The following is a 24,586-nucleotide window of genomic DNA, read 5'->3' on the forward strand; positions in this document are numbered from 1 at the left end:
GAAAGTTGAACGCACAAGCATCAGGCTCTCCCACCAGGACTCCGCTGGAGGAGGGGCGCGTCTCGGGCTGACACCCCATTTCCTCCCTCCCGACTAATCTGCAAAGATTAACTCGGGGATAAAGCAGGTCACGGCCACTGACCCAGGACTTTGGAGCCAGCGTCCAAGGCCAGTGAGACAGGGTGTGTACAGGGTGAGGTGGCCACTCCTGGGGGCCCTCCTTGTCCCAAGATGGCCCTCCTGTACCCCAGCCTGGATGTGGTCCTCACAGCAGCCCTCAGCCTCCTCCTGCTGGGGGTGGTCCTGGGGCTGCTGTGCTTCTTCACCTGCCGCCTGGCCAGGCCGCTCAGGTAGGAGGACTTGCCCGGCCTCACCCCTCCCCTGCCAAATTCCCTGCCTTGGACTCCTCCGGCCTCCGTTTGTTCTCATGGGGTGGAGCAAATGGGGCTGCTACTGATCTCGCCTGCCCTTCGTGGAGAGGAGACTGAGGCCGGGAGAGGTTGAGCCCTGGAGTCAGCCTGGGTTCAAACAGCTCTTGGTTGCAGACCAGCCAGCCCCTCTGCTCAGTTTCCCAAGCTGTGAAACGGGGGCCAGTAATACTTGTTGTAAGATCGTGGACGTAAACAGCAGCAGTGGGGTGCAATGTGAGTGCCCAAGAGACGATAGAGCCTTGTGTCCTATTAGTCTGTCCCTTGCCCTGGATCTTTTGAGACCTAGGCCAAGGCTGGCTGTTTGCTGACTCCAAGGCGCTCCTGTGCCTTCTGCCCCAGGTTGTTGAGTCAGTCCTCAGGGCCAAGGCCTGGCCCCTCTGTCCCCTCATCCGGCCTGCCAAGTAGCTGCTCCTTCTCCTCCAGAGCCAGACCAGGGCCAGGACTTCTGCACATTTGTCATAAATAATCAGGCCACGTAGCCGGGAGCCTGGCAGAGAAGGTCTGGCTGGGAGGTGGTGGGGTGGCAATGGGGCTGGCACACACCCCAGGCCCCATTCCAAGCTGTAGAGCATTGACAGAGGATGGTGGGCAGCCAGGGCCCCCACAGTCCCAGACCGGGCCCCGCAGAGTGCGTCACCCAGGCCTGCCGGGAGCAACCCTGGGAGCCTTGGCACGGGGAGGGGTTTCAGAGGCAGAGCCGGCAGAGAAGCTGTGGCTTTGAGGGGTTCCCCTCCCTGTCCCGGGCAGAGGCAATGGGAGAAGGCACCTGTCTCTGCACCAGACCCATCTCAGTGCGTGTCCCTGGGGCCAAAATGCAGAGCATCCTGGCCTGAACCATTGGCATTCACAGAGCGGCTGCTGTGTGCACGGGGTCGAGGCTACAGCGATGGCCAAGATGGTGTTTACCGTCACCAAGCTTCAGTCTCACCTGTGTTGGGCCCTAGGTGCGGAGAGTGGAGTACGGTCTCTGGTCTCTGCGTCAGTGTGTGATACACTGCCATGAACGCTCGGCTCCTGTTTTATTTGTTCATTTTCTCCTTCATCCCTGCTCCCTGCCCCCACTAACATTCCCACGGCTCCCCTAAAGGTCCCCATGCTAATGTATTGACTATGTCCTTGAATCTGTACATGTCCTTGTAAGTTCCGCAGCGCGGCGTGGTCGTGGGCGTGGTCTGCGTTTCCGTGCAGGAGGCTGCGCTCAGTCTTCTGACGCTTCACCCGGTCCACGTCTTTAGGTTCTGTCGTGCTGCTGTTTCCACATCTATTCTAGTTTTGATACCACTGCCACGAGACACGCCCCCCTTCCCCTTGCTATGGACAGAGAGATCTCCCCCAGCGCCTCATATCCATAAACCAGCATTTAAGGGAATTTGCCGAAAGTCTCTCCGGTAAGTATGATGGTTTCTATAGGTTTTCGGCATAAAGGCTTTATCAGGTTAAAGAAACGCTTTTCAGTACCTGGTTCTCTGCGGGTTTTGTCATGCAGTTGTCTATGTCCCCATCCCCTCCCCCTGGATGATCTTGCCAAGTTTTATCAAGGCTTTCACTGTCACCTGTGTGCCCCTGACTCCCGGATTTATCCCTCTAACCAAGACCTCTCCCAGAGGCTGGACTCACATATCCAACTGCCTGCTTGATGTTTCCACTTCTGAAAGACGCCTCAACTCAACACGTCCGAAACCAAGTTCCCGATTCTCCCCACAAAATCTGCTCCGCCTCACACCTGAAAATGCCACCCCAAAGGCTGAAAGGCCGATTGCTTTTTTCTTAAGATCAGGAACAGGGCAGAGATGTCCACTTTTGGCACCCAGATCAATAAGCAGGACACCTCCCCGGCACCTCAGAGGTCTCCACACCCCCAGGTGGGAGTCCTCATCCCGTCTTCTGACACCCTACATTAGCTCATACTGTCTGTCGTTGGAATCGCATAAGCGCTCTTGGGTCTGGCTTCCTTCGCTCAGCCTTGCCTTCCTGAGGTTTGCTCATGTTGCGTGGAGGTGTAGGTCATGCTCATTGCTGTGTGGATTTGTGTGCTGTGAACACAGTGCATCTACCCAGCCTGCCGCACGTGGGCACAGTTTGGAAGCCGTGGGGCACATGTAGGATGGCAGCTTTGGACCTGCCAGTCTTCCTGGGCAGCTGAAACACGCCTCCGCCGTCAGTGGATGCCCCGGTGGCCCCACATCCTCTCTGCCACCTGCACTTTCTGCACGCACAGAGGATAAAGAATTTCGGAGGATTCTTCCCGTCCTCCTCCCTCAGGGCCCTGGCTTCCGCCCGCTGTAAATATTTACCGTGCCAAGCACGGGCAGTACAGAGACTGCCCAGGCAAAGTCCCTGCTCTCAGGAGCTCCCGGTGCGGCGGCCGAGAGGGACCTGGGAAGAATTATTACTTTCAGAACAGGGAGGGGCATGCAGTGATTGACGTGGCATATTCGGAAGTAGCATACGGGAATGAGGGACCATCCTGGAGGCTTCCTGGAAGAGGTGACTTCAGTTTCTAAATGATTTTAAATAATATCTTAGTGCGTTAATATTTATATCAATTTAATAACATTTTTCTGATTTTAGGATTTGCTATAGAAATTTTTGGAAACCGAAGGGGAATTAAAAAACTTAGAAATCATCTGAAATTCCATCCCTCAGTTAAAAGTGCGGTTAGATATTAGATGTAAGGTATTTTCCTTTCGATTTTCACCCTGTGTCGCCCCAGCCCCCCACTCTAGAGGCCTCGCCTATGGCACGGGGTGCAGCTTGCACGTTTTTAAGGTTGAATCAAGATCCCTTTTTCCAGTGGTACTGGTTTCTTTCTTTTCTTTCAAAACATGTTTTATTCTGTTCTTAATCGACACAATGGTACTAGAGCGGTTTATTATCTATCGCAACACTTCTCTGGTCAGAGAGTGGGTATTACTGCCATTTCCCACAACAAATGGAAGAATCATTTATCAGCAGGGAAGCTCTTGCCGTTTAAAATTGTTCAGCTTCCAGTAAGGCTCGTACACAACAGGGTTACTACATTTCTCAGCTGCCAGTGGGGTTGTCCCTTGCAATGCTAGCAGGATGACCACAACTTAAAAACATCCTTCGTGCTCATTTTAGGCAATTGAAAAATTCAAAAAAATTAAGAAAAGAGGAAACAATCATTCAGAGAAAACCGCAGTTAATGTATCAGTACATTTCCTTCCAGTCTTTTCTTTTTATAACACTGTTGAACTCTTGCAAAGGCTGTGTCCCAACACAGAAGAAAACTTGTGAAATGCGAAAAAGACAATGCAAACAATCAGAGTCATCTGTGACATGATGAAATGACCACCCTCACCAGCCAGTCCCTTCCCGTATGTGCCTCCTGCCGTTTTTATACCTCTTACCGCAAATGACAAGCTCTAGAAGAGAATGTAGCAGCAAATGCAGGTGTCCTGTAAGGGCAAATGACCCTGTAGGAAAGGACGGGCTCTTGGTTTTGTCCCTGATGTGCTTGGGACACAGATAATTACAAGGCCGAAGACTAGTGCTCTAGACAGGGCTTGTTAAGATGTGGTCCAGGAAGCAACAGCACGGGCATCTCCTGGGAGCTTATTAGAAATACCGTCGGAAACCGGGGGTGAGCCCACGCGGAGATACTGATGCCACAGTTGGAGAAGCAACGCACAGTGCTTGGACTCGAAGCTGGTGGGCTTTGCATGGATTGAAAGCGGGAGTTCACTTGGGAAATGGGAGGGGACTACTTGGCAGCATGGACAGCACTGATTGCTTACACAACTGTCTGTGTGATCAAGCTTCCTAAGACAGGGACCACCCAGGTTTGGCAACCCAAAGTCTAGCCCCATGCCTGGTCTGTAATAAGTGCTCAACAAATACTTGTTGCATGAACCAAGGGATGAACAAGTGCATGAAAAATGATCTCTGGAGTTGTGCCCCACGTGTCTTTTTTTCTCTTTTTAATTTCTAGGATCGGAACATCAGTTAACATCTGACCACTGCCAGCCCACCCCCTCCCACCAGTCACATCTCTGGGCTCCAGAGAGGAAGCGGGTCTTGGGTGCACCATGATTTCAGCATTCTTAGTACTGGCCATTGGCACCTGCCTTACCAACTCCTTAGTGCCAGGTAGGATTGGGGGCACAGGTGGAGGGAGGAGAAGACCTGGTACAGGTGGAGCAGGATGAGGGCAGTGTCTGCATTCAAGGTTGTAGAACCATCAAAGTATTTAAGAGCTGAAAACTGTTCAGAGCAGGAAATTGAGTTCTGCTACTGCAGTGTCTGCGTTCAAGGGCGTAGAACCATCAAAGTATTTAAGAGCTGAAAACTGTTCAGAGCAGGAAATTGAGTTCTGCTACTGCATGTATTAGTGTTGGACAGGTCACCCCCTTTCCCTTTATATTGTCCTATTCTTTCATTGGGGTTTCTATTTTCCTCTTTTATCTCTAATAATCTAAAACAGAACTAATTCTACAGACTCTTCCAAGTCTTGGTTGCTAAGTCTCCTGTTGGCTTATCTGCCTACCTTCCCGCATAGCAGCACATTTTCTTGTAGTTTGTAGTTCTTGCTTGCGATCTCCTCTGCAGCAGGAGTTTTATGTCTTGCTTTTCTGTGGAGACTCACACGGAGGTGCTCCTACAGTGGGGTACGGTGTCTGATTCTTCAGGGCCCTTTAGGGCTTCAACTAATTCTAGACAAGTTTTTATGTTACTTTCTCAGTTTGCAATTCTTACACTATGAACCCAGACCCCCACTTAGACCTGGCTCAGATTTGGACCTGTCTTCCCCATCCCTTCTGTAGTGCCAAAGCAAAATGTGCGCATTAAAACACCTTCTGCCTACCTCCATCTCTGCTCTGACATCCCAAGCTTCCTCCGCATCAGCTGCTGTGTACCCTCCTGGTTTTGGACTCCCTCTTTAATTCTGCCTCCCGGGGATTGTCCTTCCCTCTTTTCTTCCTTTTTCAAACTATATGCTGTTTTTGATTGTTTGTTTTCAGCATTTTAGTATCTGTAGTCGGAGAGGGGCACCCTCTTCCGCTTGAGCCGTCATGTGGCTGGAAGTCCCCATCTGCGCTCCCTGAGCCTCAAGTTCTCCATCTGTCTAGTGGAGATAAGAATTCCTTCTCCTTAGGGCTCCTATGAGAATTGCATGGGACGGTAACAGTGGCTGGCAAGGAGTGGGTGCTCAATGAACGTTGGTCTCTCCTCTTAGGAAGACTATATTTCAATACACGAGATTGGGGTACAGCGGGGACTGACCAGCAAACCAGTAGCCGAGGTGGGACAGACCTGAGCTGCAGGACTCTCAGCCCATCACTCCTCTGAGAGCCCACGAGGCCTTTCTGTGTGCATCTTTGGGGACCCCAGGTCACTCTGGGATGGGACCCCTCCTTTCTCAGCACACATAACCCACCTGGGTGAAAGTTCATCTGATGGATGAAAAGGGAAAAGATGAAAACAACAAAATGAAAAACCTTCAAGTGTTCAGCAATTCAACTTTGTGTATCTGTTTCATTTTAGCCATTCTGTTGTATGTGTAGTAGTATTACGTTGTGTTTTTCTTTCTTTTTTTAATTTGGTATAACTTACCTAAAGGGTAACAAATAAAGAGCACAAATCTTAAATGGATACCAGGATGAATTTTTACATAGATTTGTACCCATTTCCAGTAATAGAACATCAGGGAGGTATGCCCCTCCCAACCTAACCCCACCCCCTGCCAAAGGAAACGGCCAGGCTTACTCCTGCCGCCGTAGACTCGTTTTGTCTGCTTTGAACTTGTTATGAATGGAATCATACAGTCTGTACTGATAAACACTCTTTCCACCTAGCATTAGCTCATGAGCATTTGCGCGTGTCTTTTAATCGTCTCCGAAAACAGTGGCCTCCTGGTATTCAGCTGTCCAGAGCCATCATTGCCTAAACCAGTCCTCTAGTGAGGAAGCCAGTTTGGAGACAGGCCGTGGGTGGCTCTAGAGAAAGAGGAGGACGCTGCCCTCGCCGGCCTCCCAGTCTAGCAGGGAGCAAGGGCCTGGGGAGACCGGTGCCAGGGCCGTGCTGGGAAAGGGTTACAGGTGTAAGCAGAGACCTGGCAGGCTGCCGGGCGGGGGCGGGGCGGGGGTCAGGATGGGCAGACGTTCTTCGCCACCTAAATGGCCGGGAGAGGCTCCACGGCCACAGGCACTGTGGTGTGTTTTGAGGGAGGTGAGAGGGAGACTGGAACCAGCCTGGGCTCGTGGAACCTCCGAGTAAAACCCTGGGCCCAGGCCACCTGCCCAGGCTTTACCTGCCGTCACCCTCTAACTGCCTGTGGGCAGCTGCCGGTCTCCCATTTCCCTGGGGCAGAAACTCTGGTGCGAGGAACTTCCCTCAGGTTCCCAGCTGGGGATGCCGCCTGTGAGGTCTGAAAGTGGTGCCCTCAGCAGACGCTTCCAGAAGCGACAGGTGGAGCTGGGGCTGCCGGGGTGAGACCAGTGGGCTGAGTGTTTGGAGTGGGGGTGACAGAGGGGAGGCCTGGGGTCCTCTCAGAGGCAGGGGCGTGATGCTGGAGGCGTGCGGGTTTTCCGCGCTGCCCCTTCAGCTCTGATCCCGGTTTCTTCATTTCCTAACGTGGCATAGTGGTCCCCGCCCGCTAAGGCTGTCGGGAGCGTTAAAGGAGATGGTGTGTGGGGGGCGCTTGGCACGTTGCCCAGAACTGCGCGTTTGTAAGGAGACCCGTTCTCGTCACCCACGGCTGCCCTGAGAGCCAAGCGTGGGTCTGAGCTGGGTCAGATGATGAGGATTGTGTCCCCAGCCCATGAACGTGTCACATGGCCTTGGACACCCCTCCTGACCTCAGTCTTCCCTTCATTGCAGTGGGAGCCCATTGAGAGAGGAACTCGCCGAGCAGCTGCTGTCTTTAGGCTTCTGTGTTCCCAAGCAGGGGTGATAGGGGACCCAAGCACAGACAAAAGCCCCGTTGCCAGTTGGAACGTCACTGGCCCCCATGGTCAGGATCCTGGGCTTCTGCCTGGAAGAAAAATGGATCCCAGCCCTGGAGATGGGACTATGGGTAGTCAGGGGCAACTGTTGACCCTCTCCTGTGGGTCAGGTGTGTCACCTGCCTTATACAATCCAGCCCTTATACAGTGACCCTGAGAGGATGTTACAGACAACCCCATTTGACAGGGGAGGAGACTGAGGCTCAGGAAAGCCTGTGCCTAGAGTCACACAGCTGGTACTTGGCACAGCCAGGGTTTTGGTTGAGATCTGTCTGGCGCTAAAGTATGGACCGAGTGCTGGACACACGAGAGAGAGAGAGAGAGAGAGAAAGAGACAGAGCGCGAAGTGTTTCTATTTCTCATTTTATCTCAGAACCTTACGGCGCTGTGCAAAGGGGTTGTCATCGGTGAATGGGTGAAGAGTGGTGGATGAGGGATTAGAGACGAGAGTAATTCGGTCTTTGATCCTTTGATCCTTCGGTGATTGATCCCAAAGGGGTGAGGTTGTGTGGCTGCTTTAAATTTGATACGTTAAACAAAAAGCAAGTTTTGCTTTCCAGCAAAGCTATTAACTCTGCCACCAAGTCAGGTTCCCGCTGAGCCCACTCTAACGGATAAGCCGAGCAGAGTTTATAATTGATAGCTGGCTGCATCTGGGACGCCCGCTGTTGGAAGCAGCTTGTTCTGTTGAGCGGGTTAAACATTACCCTCGTTGCGCCAGCACAGTTCACTTGCTGCCCTAGCAGATCTTCTCTCTACTGGGTGGAAGGAAAGGGCGTGCGTTTTGGAGGGAAGCCCAGCTCTGCCTGTGTCTACCAGCACTGTGTGGTCTTGGGTGGGTCACTTGTCATTGAGCCTTGGTTGCCTCATGCTGATACCTGGGAGAAGACCCTGGCTTGTGGGGAGGATTTGACTGGCACACGTTTATAAACCACGAGGTGTGTTGTCCGAGGCGGGCAGCTGCTGCTCCCTCCTCCGAGTCCAGGCATTCCAGCCTCAGCGATGCAGTGCTGGGGAGGGGATGCTGCCCTCACCTCCTGCCAATGACTCTGCCCCTCTCTGCACAGAGAAAGAGAAAGACCCCAAGTACTGGCGAGACCAAGCTCAGCAGACCCTGAAACATGCCCTGGGGCTTCAGAAGCTCAACACCAACGTGGCCAAGAATGTCATCATGTTCCTGGGAGATGGTGAGGCCTGGGGGCCCGAGGGGGGCTGAGCAGGGGACCTAGGTAGCAGGGAGCCCAGGGCTCCAGGCTGAAGGGGCTGTGTTGATGAGACTGGGGCTCTCGGGGGAGGGTGTTAAAGAAGATGGGGGAGCAGGCTGTGGACCCTAGAGGTCTGCTCTGCCAGGTGTCCCCTAAGAGTCTGGGAAGGGAAGGGAGAAAGGGGCCACCTGCCACACTTTGAGAACCACAGCCTGGTGCCACTGCCCCAGCCTGCCTTGGCACCAGACCAGAGAGCTCTGGGTACCTGATAAGGCCGACCGGAGAGGTAGGCAGCCCCAGAGACTGAGGCCCCCACTCCCTGCTGCAGGGATGGGCGTCTCCACGGTGACAGCCGCCCGCATCCTCAAGGGCCAGCTCCACCACAACCCTGGGGAGGAGACCAAGCTGGAGATGGACAAGTTCCCCTTCGTGGCCCTCTCCAAGGTGAGCCCCAGCCCCAAGCCCACCTGGCCCAAGTTTCCCACCTCTCAACTTGGCAGATGGAGCAAGGGGCAGGGGATTGGGTTCTGCCGGACCCTCACATAAGCCCTATGCAGGGCCTGGCATGGATGTGAGACCTCCTGGTCCCTGAGGCCCCACTGTGAAACCAGGAGGGCAGCAGCCACTTCCCAAGACTGATTTTGAGGCTTTTAACTCATTGGTTTAAAAATCTTTTTACTAGGCTGGGCGCGGTGGCTCACGCCTGTAATCCTAGCACTCTGGGAGGCCGAGGCGGGCGGATCATTTGAGCTCAGGAGTTTGAAACCAGCCTGAGCAGAAGCGAGACCCTGTCTCTACTAAAAATAGAAAGAAATTAATTGGACAACTAAAAATATATAGAAAAAAAATTAGCCGGTGGCTCACGCCTGTAATCCTAGCACTCTGGGAGGCCGAGGCAGAAGGATCGCTTGAGCCCAGGAGTGTGAGGTTGCTGTGAGCTAGGCTGACGCCAAGGCACTCACTGTAGCCCGGGGAAAAAAGTGAGACTCTGTCTCAAAAAAAAAAAAAAAAAAAATCTTTTTACTTCAGTGTAGCATACATAGAAAAAAGTACACAAGTGTACGTACGGCTTGAATTCTCACAAACTGCACGTTGTATAACCGGCATCAGGTCAAGCAACTGGACGTGACAGCAGCCAGAGGTCCCCTCGAGCCCCCCTCCAATCCCTGGACCCTTCCCCACTGAGAGTAGCTACCATCCTGACTTTTAACACCACAGACGAGCTGTGCCTGATTTTGTATTTCATATAAATGGAATCATGCAGTACAGTCGTCCCTTGGTATCTGTGGGGGACTGAATCCAGGACCTGCCAAAGACAGATACCAAAATCCATGGATGCTCAAGTCCCTGACATAAAATGGTGTAGTATTTGCATATAACCTGTGCACATCCTCCCATGAACTTTAAATCATCTCTAGCTTACTTGCAATACCTCATACACGGTAAATACTATGTGAACAGCTGTTAAACTCTATTTTTTAGGGAATAATAGCAAGAAAATAAGTCTGTACATGTTCAATACAGATGCAAATTTTTCCCCAAATATTTCCTTTTTTAGAGACAGGGTTGCTCTGTTGCCTGGGCTAGAGTGCAGTGGGCTCAGCCAGCCTAGCTCACAGTAACCTCAAACGCCTGGGCTCAAGCGATCCTCCTGCCTCAGCCTCCCGAATAGCTGAGAATACAGGCCTAGCTAATTTTTCTTATTCTTTTGTAGAGATGGGGTTCTCGCTATGTTGCTTAGGCTGGTTTTGAACTCCTGGCCTCAAGTGATTCTCCAGCTCGGCCTCTCAAAGTGCTGGGATGATAGGCGTGAGCCACCACACCCAGGGGTTTCCCTAATATTTTCAGTCTTTGGTTTGTTGAATCCATGGGTGCAGAATCCACAGATATGGAGCCCAAGGAGGGCCAACTGCATACTCTTTTGCGTGCAGTTCTAGTTCATTCATTCTCTCCCAAGGTGGTTCATGAAGTTAATTAGGTTATCACACCTCAGAGATGTTTTGGTTTTGGTTCCAGATCACTGCAAAAAGCAGATATTGCAGTGAAGTGAGTCACACGAATGTTTTGGTTTCCCAGTGCTTGTACAGGTTGTGTTTACACTATACTGTAGTCTCTTAAGTGTGCAATAGCATTATGTCTAAGAAACGTGCACACCTTAATCAGAACATACTCCATTGCTAAAAAATGCTAAAGAAGTGAGCACATGCTGTTGGAAAAAATGACACCGATAGACTTGCTTGACACAGGGTTGCCAGAAACCTTCAATTTGTAAAAAACTTGGTATCTGCGAAGTGCAGGAAAGCGAAGTGCAATGAAACGAGGTGTGCCTGTACCGACGTGAGTTGTTCAACGCAGCGCACACTAGTAGCTGGTGGCGGCGGTGGTGGTGGCATGTAATGACCTCCAGATACTCCGGGTCAGGCCCTGGCTCACTTCTGGGGGAATAGCAGGGACTGTTGTGCTTTCTGTGCCTTCAAGGTGCTCTCAGGCTGCTGGGGAAGGGAGACAGGAAATTAGAAAATAGTTTCAGGGCCTCTACTCGAGGTTGGAATGGATGAGCGGCCATAGGCGGGCTGCAGAGGAGTCAACGGGGCCCCTCAGTCCTGGCCTCCCCTTCCCCGCTGCCTTCTGCCTCCCCTGCCCTCCCTGACCCTCAGCCCCACACTCCTTCAAGAACTCCGCCCCCCCTTGCCTTCGGCAGGGCTCACTGCTCCCCCGCCCCTTGCTGGCTCCTGCAGCCCCAGACCCCGAGACAGACCGCTGCTGACCCTGCCTGGCCCCCACTGCTCTGCCAGCCCCTTCTCCATATGTTGGAGAGCTGGAGTCCTGCCCAGCCCTGCCAGGGCACAGGGAATGGCGGCAGGAAGCAAACAGCTAGGTGACCCTGTGGCTCGGCAGGGGGGACTCCAGTGGGTAGTGGGCTCAGCCCAGGCTGCAGGGGTCCTCTCTGTGACCCTTGTGCCCCAGTCCCCATGGTGTGAGTGCACTAGGTGGGCAGCAGCCCAGCCAGGGCCTGGCCATCTCTTGACCCTCTTCTCCGACCTGCAGACGTACAACACCAACGCCCAGGTCCCTGACAGCGCAGGTACGGCCACCGCCTACCTGTGTGGAGTGAAGGCCAACGAGGGCACCGTGGGGGTGAGTGCAGCCACTGAGCGCACGCGGTGCAACACCACTCAGGGGAATGAGGTTACCTCCATCCTGCGCTGGGCCAAGGATGCTGGTGAGTGGGGCTGCGGGGCAGAGGTCAGGGCCCAGCTCTGGGGCCTGCCTGGGCCTCAGTTTTTCCAAATGTACAATGGGGAAAGGGTAGGAAAAGATTCCCCCTGGGGCTCCCAGCTCTGACCTGGGCATCCGTGAAATGTTCACGGGATCCCTCCCATGACATAGAGGCTGGTGTTCCGGGACTTGGTTGGTTGTAGGTTCTGGTCCCGCTTCATCTCCCCGAGTCTATTCATTTGACTATAAAATGGGGTGGGGGCACCTTGCCCCTCATAGGTTTGGAGAGAGGAGGGTAAAGACCTAGCCCAGTGCAGCCCTGTGGGGTTCAGGAAAGATCTCCTCCTTTTGCCTTCCTGAAATTGGGAGGCCTGGCCCACGCCCCCACGAACTTTGGAGTCAGGGGACGAGGCTGACAGACACAGGTGGCGGGACCACACTCCACCTGCAACCCCTTGTGAGGGGCCCCTGGGGGGCTTCCTGTGGGAGTGGGGCTGAGTGGGCCGCTCGATGAAGGGGAGGACTCTGGCCCAGCTGCTCACAGCTCCAGGGCCCCCCGGGGTGGGGAGAGGGTCGCAGGGGTGGAGTGTCCCAGTCAGGCTGTTTGGAAGCCACCCCGACTCCTGACACAGATGGGGAGACTGAGGCCTGAGCAAGCAGTGGAACTGACAGAAGGCCAGTCTTGGGCTGGCGGGGGGAGAAGGCAGCTGGGACCCCCCCACGTGCAGATGAGCCAACCAGTCCTCTCCCACACCCCAGGGAAATCTGTGGGCATTGTGACTACCACGAGAGTGAACCATGCCACGCCCAGCGCCGCCTACGCCCACTCGGCTGACCGGGACTGGTACTCGGACAACGAGATGCCCCCAGAGGCCTTGAGCCAGGGCTGCAAGGACATCGCCTACCAGCTCATGCACAACATCAGGGACATCGATGTGAGCGCCAGGGTGTGGCTGGGGCGGGGACGCGGTGTGCGAGGCGGGCCCCGGCTGGCCCGGGACAAGCTGCCAGGCCTGCTCCCCCACACCGGGGATTTGCGGTCGGGCAGGCAGGCACTGGAGGATTTCTCTGCGGCGGGGCTGCGGAGTGAACCTTCATGTGTCCTCCCCGACACCCCAAGAGCCAAGCACCCAGAGATTATTCCATAAACTGGAACCTGGCGCTGCGCCCCACCCCCACCCCCCACAAGATAAGCAGGGAGCCAGTGGCCATCTGAGGGGAGGACCCACCCTGCACACTCACACATGTGCGAACAGACAGGCATGTGCTAGCGGTGTGACCTTGGGTCGGTTCCTTAACCTCTCTGAGCCTTCCCTTCCACAGCCCCTTTGTGAGCTGTACCTGCCTCGTTCGTCCACTGTAACGACATAAGACAATCCCCGCAGAGCCACACAGGGCCTGGCACCTAGCGAGTGCTCAGAAAGCGGCGGCAGCATTTGTGTGTGAGCCGTGTCCTCGCCCCGAAACGGGCGTCACCATACTGAGCAGGCAGACGTCGTCTTGATGCTCGCACAGACCCTGCTGTCTGTTTTTGAGTGGGAACCTCTGGCTTCTTCCTTTCCAGGCTTTTATTCCCCACGGGGGGCTGGACAGTGGGTCTGGGGGACCTCAGCTCCTTGAGTCTGGAATAGGGGTTCAGGGGGTTCAGAAATCCCCAGGCCACAGTGGCCTCCACCCCTCCTCCCCATCAGCGGACAAACTCACCTGTCCTCTGCCCTCCGATTCCTGGGTGCCACCCGGCCCCTCGCCCAGCCCACATCTGCCCTTCTCCAAAGGTAGGTCCCTTTCGGGACACAGTCCTGTCTAGCCCCCTGGGGGACAGACATCTGAGACAATGAGCACTCGTCTTGGCTTTGCCTCCACCCGATACACGGCCTGGGCGAGTCCCTTCCCCTCCCTGAGCCTCAGTTTCCCCACCTGTTGAACGAGAACAGAGTGCCACACCTGCCTCCCCCTGGGGCCACTGGAGGCCACGATGAGGTCATGGTCGTGAGAACATTTGTTGTGCGAGCGGGCGCAGGGTGTAATTACGGGCTGCTCTTTAGAGGGCTTTGGCAGGAGCAGCCTGGGATGGGGGACAGGAGCTTAAGGGAAAACCGAGGGGAGGGAAGACGTGTCAGGAGGGGGTGGGAGGTAGGGGGGTCCACGGGGCCCTGGGGTGGAGCTGGGACCACAAGCCAGGGAGTGAGTGCAGAGAGAGGACCTCTGTGGGGACCTTTCTTTCCGAGCCGCTTCTGTCCCTCCACCACCGCCCCAAAGCCCCCCAGTCCCCAGGCTGTACATGAAACAAAAATCCCGGTGTCCGCCCTGAAAATAAATATCTGTTGCTTTAAAAGAAAGAAAGAAAGAAAGAAAGACACAAACCCAAACCCCAAAGCCAAACAGCAAGTCTGTTATTTGGGGAGTTTAATGAGCCCGTGTGAAGTCCCCGCTGGGGCTGGAAACGATGAGGCTCCAGGCAAGAAGATTGGGGGCTTCATTTTCCACCCTGGAGATGCCAAGGGGTCAGGTTCTGTGGGAACTGGGTGGGGGGCAGGGACCCGTGACCTGGGGTCCCCTTCTCCTTCCCCGCACAGCCTGCCCCGCCCCCAGAGCGCCTGGCTGCAGCTGGGGGTGAGGACCTGGCCTCTCAGGGAGGACTTTTCACTGCTGCTGGCTGCAGGAATCCCTTCCACTGGCAGCCGCCCCCGGTGCTGGGGACGGCACTGGATGACCGCACTTCCTCCTGTGACAGTCCTGTGGGTGGGCTTAGTCCCATTTAATAGATGGGGAAACTGAGGTCGGAGAGTTCGGGTGGCAGGCCCTTGGTGTCAGTAAGTGTTAGAGTCAGGGTTCAAACCCAATTCCGACCTCAAAGCCCCTGGCCTCTCCAGGTCCCGGTGACCCAGGCTGGTCCTGGGGCGCCTGCCCTACCTCTACCGCCATCCTGGACTCCTGGCTCCCTCTCGGCCCCCACAGAACCTGAGTTCTAGGTGGGAGACAGTGTGGAGGGTAGAGCAGGGGGTCTGTGAGATGCCTGGGACCGCGGCTCCAGGGCCAGCCTCAGCTGGACTCTGCTCTCCCAAGGTGTCCACCGGGGGCAGCGGCCTGGGCTGGCGCCAGCGGTGACAAGAGGACACTAGTGTGGTGGTCACCACGGGCGGCTGCTGTTATGCTCTTGGCCCCTGTTTTAAAAATAGTCAGGACTTCAAACATGGACTCCCAAGGAAAACAAACATCCCGCGTCCGTCTGCCCGCGCGCACCAGCCGCGTGGGTAAAATTAGCCTGGTGGTGACTACACAGCCGTGAGGCCTGGCCCTGCTGTTGGCCCAGGCTGCGGTGGGCTGGCTCCCAGCTGGGCTGCCCCGAAGACCTCCCTGGCTGGGGCCTTCCCCTGCACCCACGCTGTGGGAGAGGAGGCTCAGGGAGCCCCTGCCCTCAGCCCACGGTCACAGCAGGGCCCTGGTGCCAGAGCGGGAGAGGCCCCTGGTTCGAATCCTGGTTCTGCCACTTGCTGGCTATGTGAACTTGGGGGAAGAAACACACTTCTGTGCCTATTTCTTTATTTGGAAAACAGGTGACACGGGGTTCCTTGCAGCCTGGGTATGAAGTTGAGTAAGATATGTGTCTTATGTGCTTAGTGCCTGACACACAAAGAGTGCTCTGTAAGCGTCCTTATTCTTACTAGAGTGGGAGTTTGTGTCAGGCCGCTGGAAGCCAGATAAGGTGGGTTATCAGCAGATCTGAGGTTTCACCTGGAAGCCCCAAACCACAGTCCTGGCAGACTCCTGACACGACTCTCCCCACACTGGGAGAGTGAGACGCGGAGAGAACCGAACCCTGGACTCATCACGCTGGGAGAGTGTCCACACCATCCCCAGGAGTCCAGTGTCCAGGTCAGGACATCGTGGAACCCTGCAGCACTGATGGCTTCTGTCCCTTTAGGTGATCATGGGAGGTGGCCGGAAGTACATGTACCCCAAGAACAGGACCGATGTGGAGTACGAGATGGACGAGAAGGCCCGGGGCACGAGGCTGGACGGCCTGAACCTCATCGACATCTGGAAGAGCTTCAAACCAAAAGACAAGGTAGCCCTGTTGAGGCTGCAGAGGTGCCCGCGGTGGGGTGGGCAGGGTGAGCCCTCCCCGGGTCTGTGGTCTCCTGCACAGTGGGGCTCGGGGCTCGTGATTGTTCCCTCCATGGACTCAGAGGGTCTAAGAGGCATGTGAATGGCACAGGGTAGGTGATCAATCAACTCCTTCCCGCAGAGGAGGGCCCTAGGGACAGGCAGGGACGGGTGGGGGGAATTCCGTCACCCTGAGCCCTGCTGTGTGGCCCCCGGCTGGGCAGGAGGCACAATGGATGAATGACAGGCCAAGGAACCGTGGAAGGCTGTGTGCACAGATGAGGGGAGCCTGGGCCTCCAGGCACCCCAGAGGGGACAGGCCACAGGCAGGGGCTGAGAAGTCCTGAGCAGGTGGGAGGACAGGATGGACGGGGCAGCAGAGATGGATGGCAGGAGGCACGGTGGGCCAGGGAGTGGGGGGAGCCATCCACAGTGAGACCCTGGGCTGGGGGAGGGAAAGGACTGGGGAAGTGGGCACTGGAGCTCTGGAAGGACCCCAAGCTCTGGCTCCTTAGAGCAGCCTCTGGCCCTTTAAATCTGCGTTGCCCCCCCACCCCTGGCCTGGGGCAGCTGGGGTCTGGAAATGACTGTGGTCAGGGCTGAAGACAGTGGGAGCAGCCTGGCAGCCACTTTGATGTCACTGTGGGGTTGGGTTTCTGAGAGTTCCAGGACTGGCCCCTGGGGAGGCCTCGTGGGATGAGGCTGGGCCAAGAACAAGGTGGGGGCAGGGGCCGGTGGGGGTGTGGGCCCTTTCCATTCCCTCTGAGTCGGCTCAGGCTGCGCCGGGCCTCCCGCCGAGCCAGACACCTCCCCTCCCAGCCTCAGTTTCTCCACATGGCACACGGAGCCAGAGCTTGATCCTTCTCACCCAGGCAGGGGGCTTACCCAGGAGCTCGGTCTAGACCCCCAAGAGCGGCGAGGGGGCCCACACCATGGCCAGACAGAGTCACTGGCGGGTCCTGTGCAGGCCGTTCATTCCTAGGAAATCATACCTTAAGAGTGGGCTCCCTCAAATCACAACTTGGGAAGAGAATTTAAAAAAAATGTTGGTTTCAGAGTCACTTCCACCTTCACCACTTACTAGCTATGCCGTCTGTGTGCCTCAGTGTCCTCATCTGTGAAATGGGAACAACAGCCCTCCCTACCCCACAGGGCTGAGGCGGGGATGAAATGAGAGAACACAGGAGCCATCTCTATGAAGCAAGGACTGGGGGGCCAGAGCCCCACTTTCTTAACCTCCCCCACCCAGCAGCGCCTGAGGTTTGAAAATTGCTGATCCCAACACACTGTCCAGAGGAGTCAGGGGGTCTCCTAAGGACACACGGCTGACTCTGAGCTGTGCTGGGACCCCCAGTGCAGGCCCTGGGTGGTGCCATCTCCAGGCTGAGCCCTGACAACCTCTCTCTGTGGTCCTCATGCCCTGGGAAGCAGCCCTTCCTTTATCTCCCCTCCTACAGGGGGTCCCCAAGGCAGAGTTGGGGCTTTGCTTCCTCCCTGGCTCTCCCCGGCCCCCAGAACGCACAGCCCGTTCTCATCGGTAGCACTCAAGGCCCTTTGAGATCTGTGTCTGCATCTCTTTGCCGGTGATCCCTCCTGCCTGGAATACGCCTCCCTGACCCCAGGCTGATCAACTCCTACTTATCTTTCAAGGCCCCATTGGGACATCACCTCCACCAGGAAGCCCTCCCTGATCCTGCCTCTGGGCTCATGGCCCTCCTGGTGTCTCAGAATTCTCATCCCGCTGCATCATACATTATAATGGTCTATTTATTTGTCATCTCTTGAGGTCAAGAATGGCCGGTCCTCAGGGAGGGATTGTTAAATGACAGAAGAAACAATCAAATGCCCCAGACTCTGAGTCCAGCTGGGGTCGGTCCTGACTCTCCCCAGCCCCCGGCATGTGCTGATACAGGCCCTTCCTCCTAGCACTCCCACTTCGTCTGGAACCGCACTGAGCTCCTGAAACTTGACCTCTACACCGTGGACTATCTCTTGGGTAAGCGGAGGGGTAGAGCAGAGGACACAGGGCTGGGAGCCTGGTGGCCGGGGCTGCGTGAGTCCAGCCCCTGGAGATAAGGCCACAGCCTGCCCTGCCCCCTACTTAGGGGCGTTTGCGCTCAGGCTATAGGACCCGGGAGGGGCAAGGAAGGCACCGTCTCGGAGGCTGGCTCCTCCTGCTTCCGGAGCACTTCCAACAGCACGTGGTGGAGTGAGCACTCTCAGAACTAGTGCTCAGCAGTGCACACACTCACAGAAGGGCAGGGTGTTCTGGAAGGACACCAGAACCAGAAACACCAGCACGGGACACATAGGGAACCTTGTGCCACGACAAAGAAGGGACCAAGCCCCGTGAGCAGAAGGGACGGTGACCCCAAACCTTCTGCTGTTTCACTGCGTGAGCCACTGCACCCTTCGAACCCAACATGTAGATGCTACCCCGTCGAGTCCAGGCCACGGTGCTGTGTCCCCGGCCCTGCCAGCGGGAGGTGGACTGACGGGCTCGAATCCCAGATCTGCTGCTTCCCAGTTGGAAATAGCAAGTTCCCGAGCACCTGAGCCCCGGTCTCCTGGCCGGCACGAGGAGCAGGGTGGCCCCTCGCCATGGTGGCGGTGAAGGTGGAGGGAATTGCGGGCACAACTCTAGGCCCACGAGAGCCACCCAGATAAGGACTCTCCCCACACTGCACTTTGCCCCTGAGCCTGTGTTCCCTGAGACACCCCAGGTTCCTTGGGGTCCTCCCAGCAGGGTCACAGGCTCTCAGCGTCCGCACCCTCCTTGTGTCCTCAGGCCTCTTCGAGCCGGGGGACATGCAGTATGAGCTGAACAGAAACAACGTGACTGACCCGTCACTCACCGAGATGGTGGAGGTGGCCATCCGAGTCCTGAGGAAAAACCCCAAAGGCTTCTTCTTGCTGGTGGAAGGTAGGGGCCCCAGGCCTGCTGAGAGGGAGCTTTCGGAAACACGGCCCTGGTGTCAGGGGAGGGGGCGGTCCAGCTCTCAAGAGAACCGGGACCAGCTTGGAGTGAGGGGAGAAGTCCCTCTGGGAGGACAGCTTGTGGATGGGTGGGGCACACTGGAAGCTCCCGGCCCAGCAAGCTGGTCTCCCTTGGGTGTGGAGACGGCGTGTCAGGCTCACCAGTCCAGGAAGGCTTCCTGAGGGAGGAGGCAGGTTATTGCCTTTCTCAGAGACCTGGCTCTGGAGGAGCGGGCAGCCCCTCAGCTTCCTTCCTCTGAAAGACAGGCGTGCAGGACGTGGCCTTCCCTCACTCGGTGCTGCCGCTCACAGGGTCCCCAGCGCTGTGGAGAGGCCAGGAGGCCGGCTTGAGTTCTTGTCCTGGTGCAGCCATCTGCTGGCTGTGTTACCTCCACCTGCGCGTTTCTGTAAAATGAGGCCAAAAACAGTCCCCGCTCCTAGCAGGGCGATCAGCCGCCATTGTGTTCTGAGACATAAAGTACTTGGAACAGGACCCAGCACAGAATAAATCCTCGGCGTTTCTATTATGAACATCGTGATGTTTACACAATAGCTAAGGCAATAACAATAGGAAGTGTGAGGAAGTGAAAAAGATTCCAGAATCTTCCAAAGTTCTAGCAGCAGTTACCCTCTGTGGTTCCTCATGCTGCATTGCTGAGATCTGCATGTACACACACATGCACGCACGTGTGCATGGACATACTTCACATATGCTCTCACCACGCATGCATACAGGCTCGGGCCCCTCCAGCCCCCAGAGCCCAGTGGCCACCAGCCCAGCCTGGCTGCCTTCTTGCCAAACCCCGGGGTTCCCACTCAAGCATGGCGGTCTCGGCCTGGCCCCGAACAGGCCTCTGACGCCGAGGAACCAGCCAGGAACCAGTGGTGGCGAACACGGGCTCCCCTGGGAGCGTCCTCTTTGTGAGCAGGGCCAGGACCGGCCGCCAGGCCAGCTGCTCCCAGAGCCACAACAAAGGCAGGACCTGCCCTGCCAGCCGCCCAGGCCCGTGGGGAGGCTCAGCCTGGTGGGAAGAGAGGGCCGCCTGGCGCCCAGCTCGGGACCCTCAGAGCCGGGAGTGTCCACCCAGGCAGTGAGCGCCCTCCTGTTACAGAGGGGAGGCGGCCCCGAGGTCACACGGCCCTCAACTGCTAGGCCAAGCTTGCAGCCAGGCCCTGCGCTCGCCCAGAGGGAGGTGCGGTGGGATTCGGGCTCCAGCGGGCCTTTGCGGAAGCCTGCGTGGGCACCGCCCGGGCACTGCAGACCTTCACCAGCTCTGGGAGTGAGGCGCTCCCGTGCTTGTGGCTTAGGGGGGATGTATTTAAGGTGGAGATGGGAAAACAGGGGCTTTAGATGAGTCACACCTGAGCCCACATCCTTTCCCCACTCTCGGCCTCAGTTGCTCTATCTGTAAATGGGGCAGATCACACCCTCTCTGCCCAGGACTATTGTGCCTGGCACATCGCAGGACTCAGGCGGGCTCCCCACTCCCTACGTCCCTGAAGTCTTTTTTTTTTTTTTTTTTGAGACAGAGTCTGGCTCTGTTGCCCTGGCTAGAGTACCGTGGCATCAGCCTAGCTCACGGCAACCTCAAACTCCTGGGCTCGAGCGATCCTCCTGCCTCAGCCTCCCGAGTAGCTGGGACTACAGGCATGCGCCACCACGCCCGGCTAATTTTTTCTATATATATTTTTTTAGTTGTCCAGATCATTTCTTTCTATTTTTTTAGTAGAGACGGGGTCTCGCTCTTGTTCAGGCTGGTCTGGAACTCCTGACCTTGAGCGATCCACCCGCCTCAGCCTCCCAGAGTGCTAGGATTACAGGCGTGAGCCACCGCGCCCGGCCTGTCCCTGAAGTCTTGAGCAGACCCTTCAAGCAGCCTGAGAGACAGTGCTGGGAGCAGAGTGGGCTGGTGGGAAGAGCACAGGCTTTCCAGGCTGGCGGGTCTGCCTGGGAGTCCTGGCTTCGTGCTCTCCTCACTCTTGCCTTTGGCCCCGGGACCCACCCTCTCTGGCCTCCGTGAGGTTGGACGGTTGCATAAGATGCTCAGGATGTGGGGCCTGGCGCAGAGTAGTGCCCGGCAGAGGTTACTGTCCTTCCCTCTCAAAGAAGGGCTAATCTGGCAGTGTCGTGGGCTTTGGAGTGCAGATCTTCCCCCCCTTCCCCCTCACCCGAGGCCTTTCCCCTGGTGTCCCCAGGAGGCAGGATTGACCATGGGCACCACGAGGGCAAAGCCAAGCAGGCACTGCACGAGGCCGTGGAGATGGATCGGGCCATCGGACAGGCGGACAACATGACCTCTCTGGAAGACACACTGACTGTGGTCACTGCTGACCACTCCCATGTCTTCACCTTTGGCGGGTACACCCCCCGTGGCAACTCTATCTTTGGTAGGTGGGCCTCCATCGGGATGGGCACTGGGCACTCCAGGGTCTGCTCACCTGAGCGCAGGAGTGGGTGGGAGAACCAGCGCGCCCAGCACATGGCCGGGACTCAGTGGGAGAAAGTTACTGACAATGGTGAGGGAACACGGGAGGGGTGCCGTGGCTTGGGTGCATGATTGGTGGATAGGCAGGTGGGTGGATGGGTGGCTACCTGGCCCATGGACAGAAGAGAAGGTGGGAGACGGATGGGGGAGAGGATGGATCGACAGATGGACGGACAGATGGATGGGAGGGATGAGGGCGCAGTGGGAATGGGGGGTGGCTGGAAGTAATAGCGTCTGGAAGGCGGTTCATGGAGGTGGTGCAGGGCCCATCAAAGAAGATGCTGGGGTTGCTGAGCCACTGAGCAGCCCGGTCTGGGGGTGGGGACTGCACTCCTGGTGCTCCAACATGACCCCTGGACACCCCTCCCCATGCAGGTCTGGCCCCCATGCTGAGCGACACAGACAAGAAGCCCTTCACTGCCATCCTGTATGGCAACGGGCCTGGCTACAAGGTGGTGGGCGGAGAGCGAGAGAACGTCTCCATGGTGGACTACGGTGAGTGGGCTGGGAGCGGGCAGGACGCCCCCCGCGGATGGGCCTGGGAATAGAGTGTGAGCTCGTGGCCTAGCTCAGGGGTCTCAGAATATCGGAGACTTGAGTAAGAACAACCTCAATTTGAATCACCTTCTACGATTTAGTAGCTCGGGGACCTTGGGCAATAACGTCACCTTTCTCAGCTTCAATTTCCTCCATAAAAGGGTTCAACCGGCCGGGCGCGGTGGCTCACGCCTGTAATCCTAGAGCTCTGGGAGGCCGAGGTGGGCAGATTGTTTGAGCTCAGGAGTTCGAAACCAGCCTGAGCAAGAGCGAGACCCCGTCTCTACTAAAAATAGAAAGAAATTAATTGGACAACTAAAAATATATAGAAAAAATTAGCCGGGCATGGTGGCACATGCCTGTAATCCCAGCTACTCAGGAGGCTGAGGCAGGAGGATCGCTTGAGCCCAGGAGTTTGAGGTTGCTGTGAGCTAGGATGACGCCACGGCACTCTAGCCTGGGCAACACAGTGAGACTCTGTCTCAAAAAAAAAAAAAAAAAAAAGGTTCAACCTTCCAAGGTTACCTGAAGGACTAAATGGGTCTGTGCTTAGCATGGTGCCTGGCACGTGTGGGTGCTTGACATGTTAACGCTGTCATTGGTGCTGGCTGTACAATATTCCAGTGTGTGAGACTTCGCAGTTCACGTTCAAGTCCATATTGTTGAACGTTCACGTGTTACCCCCAGTGGTCCCTGGGGGTCTGCAGGTACAGCCAACGGTAAGAGGCTCTCCCTCCCAACCCTGCCCTGCTAATGCCAATAGCCCGGATGACGTTAGCTTTCTCTGCTGGGATTGAGAATGCAGGCTTCTGTGTCAGAGTGGGCTCGGGTTCGAATCCTGTGGCCTTGGGCAAGATGTGCTGGGCCTTGGTTTCCTCCTCTGTAAAATGGGAGCATTCAAGCCAGCCTGGAGCAGGGATAGAGAAGCTGCCGCCAGACCTGGCAGGCTTTTAGCAGGCGTTTCTTCTGGCCCGCAGCTCACAACAACTACCAGGCTCAGTCCGCTGTGCCCCTGCGCCACGAGACCCACGGCGGGGAGGACGTAGCTGTCTTCGCCAAGGGACCCATGGCGCACCTGCTGCACGGCGTCCACGAGCAGAACTACATCCCCCACGTGATGGCTTACGCAGCCTGCATCGGGGCCAACCTCAACCACTGCACCCAGGCCAGCTCGGCAGGCAGCCCTGCCCCAGGCCCCCTGCTGCTCCCGCTGGCCCTACTCTCCCTGAGCAGCCTGTTCTGAGGGCCCAGCACCCGGGCACTGCGAGCCCATGACAGATGCCAACGTCCCACTCTGGTGCTGCTCTCTGCCCGCAGCCCACACCTCCGGGGCCAGGGGCAGGGAGGCAGAGGCCTGCGCAGCCTCCGCAGCTGCCAGAAAGGGGACCCAGGAAACCAAAGTCTGCTGCCCACCTCGCTCCTCTCTGGAATCCTCCACGGGGCCCAGACCAATTCCTGGCCTCCGGCCTTTGCTTCCTCCCCACTGCCCTTTGGCCAACAGGGTAAGTTTCTCTTGGGCAGGCAGGGAACACAGACTGCAGAAATTCTCAAAGCATCTTATTTTTCTAGCAAACATACTTCTCCAGACCCAAAGGGCCTACAGCCTCCATGGAACATTCCGGACCTGACCCTCCCACTCCTATCTCCTTCCCTCTGGAACCCACCAGGCCCTACCATGGTCATGTCCCTGTCACCAGGTCTCTCTCCTCAGGACGGGGCTTTGCTCACTCCACGGCTGCCCAGGGCTCCCAGGAAGCCACCCCAGGGTGGCTTGGGCTGGGAAGAGCAGCCTGGCAGGGCCGACACTCCCTGGCTCTGAACACACATGCCAGCTCCTCTCTGAAGCGACTCTCCTGTTTGGAACAGCAAAAAAATTTTCTCTTTTTGGTGGCGGTTAAAAGGAACACAAAACATTTAAATAAAACTTTCCAAATATTTCTGAGGACAGAGCTGAGTCTTTGTGGTCAGTGAGAGAAAGACTGAAATAAACTTATTTCTCTGGGAAGAACTGGCCTCAGGGCCAGGGTACAGGTGGGTTGGGCAGGGTGGTAGGGACCTTGGGGCGAACTGCCTTGTGTCTCTGTGCCTCAGTTTTCTTACCCATGAAATGGGAGACAGCCCACTTCTGGGTGGCCATCAGTATTAAAGTAGTGCCTCTGTGCCCCCAAACCCACAGCAAGGAGGACTTGAAGGGCCCGGTGGTGCCCCAGCTTCCTGGCACCCACAAACAGCACTATACACCTACCTGGCCTGTTGCATTCATTAAACAAATACTGAGCCCATGCTGCGTGCTGTATTCAGTCTTAATTTGATCGTGAACAAGACAGACGTGCTCCTTGCCCTCACAGAGCGTCAGCCTGGCCTAACGATTGTGATCTTTCCATCCCTGATATTCACACATGGGTACTGGACTTAGAACTGCACTTGACATTGGGGGTATACAGAGGTGCCCAAATTTGCTCCTCTTGCCTCCTTGGAATGAGAATATCTAGAAAGATAATAATCCTAACAGTTAACACTGGTCGTTCACGGTAAGCCAAGCTCTGTGCGTGATGCTTTACACGGATTCATTGCATTGACGCCTCATTAGGAAATAGGTCCCCATCACCCACATTTATAGATGAGGACACCAAGGGTGCAGGAGGTGATGCGGTTGCCCA

The 24,586-nt window shown here is 56.3% G+C and overlaps 1 protein-coding gene across 7 annotated transcripts in view; it reads left to right on the top strand.

The window, feature by feature from the left end:
- ALPL (alkaline phosphatase, liver/bone/kidney) overlaps nucleotides 1-23,871 on the top strand; it is a 56,200-nt gene extending 32,329 nt beyond the window's left edge. For 2 of the 7 annotated variants that reach the window (XM_012650929.1, XM_012650930.1), the window contains exons 2-12: nucleotides 4,384-4,541; nucleotides 8,464-8,583; nucleotides 8,930-9,045; nucleotides 11,650-11,824; nucleotides 12,580-12,755; nucleotides 15,746-15,889; nucleotides 17,854-17,923; nucleotides 18,716-18,850; nucleotides 21,100-21,291; nucleotides 21,765-21,884; nucleotides 22,904-23,871. In XM_012650929.1, coding sequence (XP_012506383.1) covers nucleotides 4,481-4,541; nucleotides 8,464-8,583; nucleotides 8,930-9,045; nucleotides 11,650-11,824; nucleotides 12,580-12,755; nucleotides 15,746-15,889; nucleotides 17,854-17,923; nucleotides 18,716-18,850; nucleotides 21,100-21,291; nucleotides 21,765-21,884; nucleotides 22,904-23,169 — 1,575 coding nt within the window. In that variant the 5' untranslated portion in view covers nucleotides 4,384-4,480 and the 3' untranslated portion in view covers nucleotides 23,170-23,871. Of the gene's footprint in view, nucleotides 1-2,891; nucleotides 2,919-3,842; nucleotides 4,036-4,065; nucleotides 4,104-4,383; nucleotides 4,542-8,230; nucleotides 8,335-8,463; nucleotides 8,584-8,929; nucleotides 9,046-11,649; nucleotides 11,825-12,579; nucleotides 12,756-15,745; nucleotides 15,890-17,853; nucleotides 17,924-18,715; nucleotides 18,851-21,099; nucleotides 21,292-21,764; nucleotides 21,885-22,903 lie in introns of those variants that run through there. The other 5 variants (XM_012650933.1, XM_012650934.1, XM_012650932.1 and 2 more) reach the window with 5 other exon arrangements.
- The last annotated feature ends 715 nt before the right edge of the window (nucleotides 23,872-24,586 follow it).

The sequence above is a fragment of the Propithecus coquereli genome, unplaced genomic scaffold (genome assembly GCF_000956105.1).
Source record: "Propithecus coquereli isolate 6110/MARCELLA unplaced genomic scaffold, Pcoq_1.0 Scaffold341, whole genome shotgun sequence".
Taxonomy (NCBI): Eukaryota; Metazoa; Chordata; class Mammalia; order Primates; family Indriidae; genus Propithecus; species Propithecus coquereli.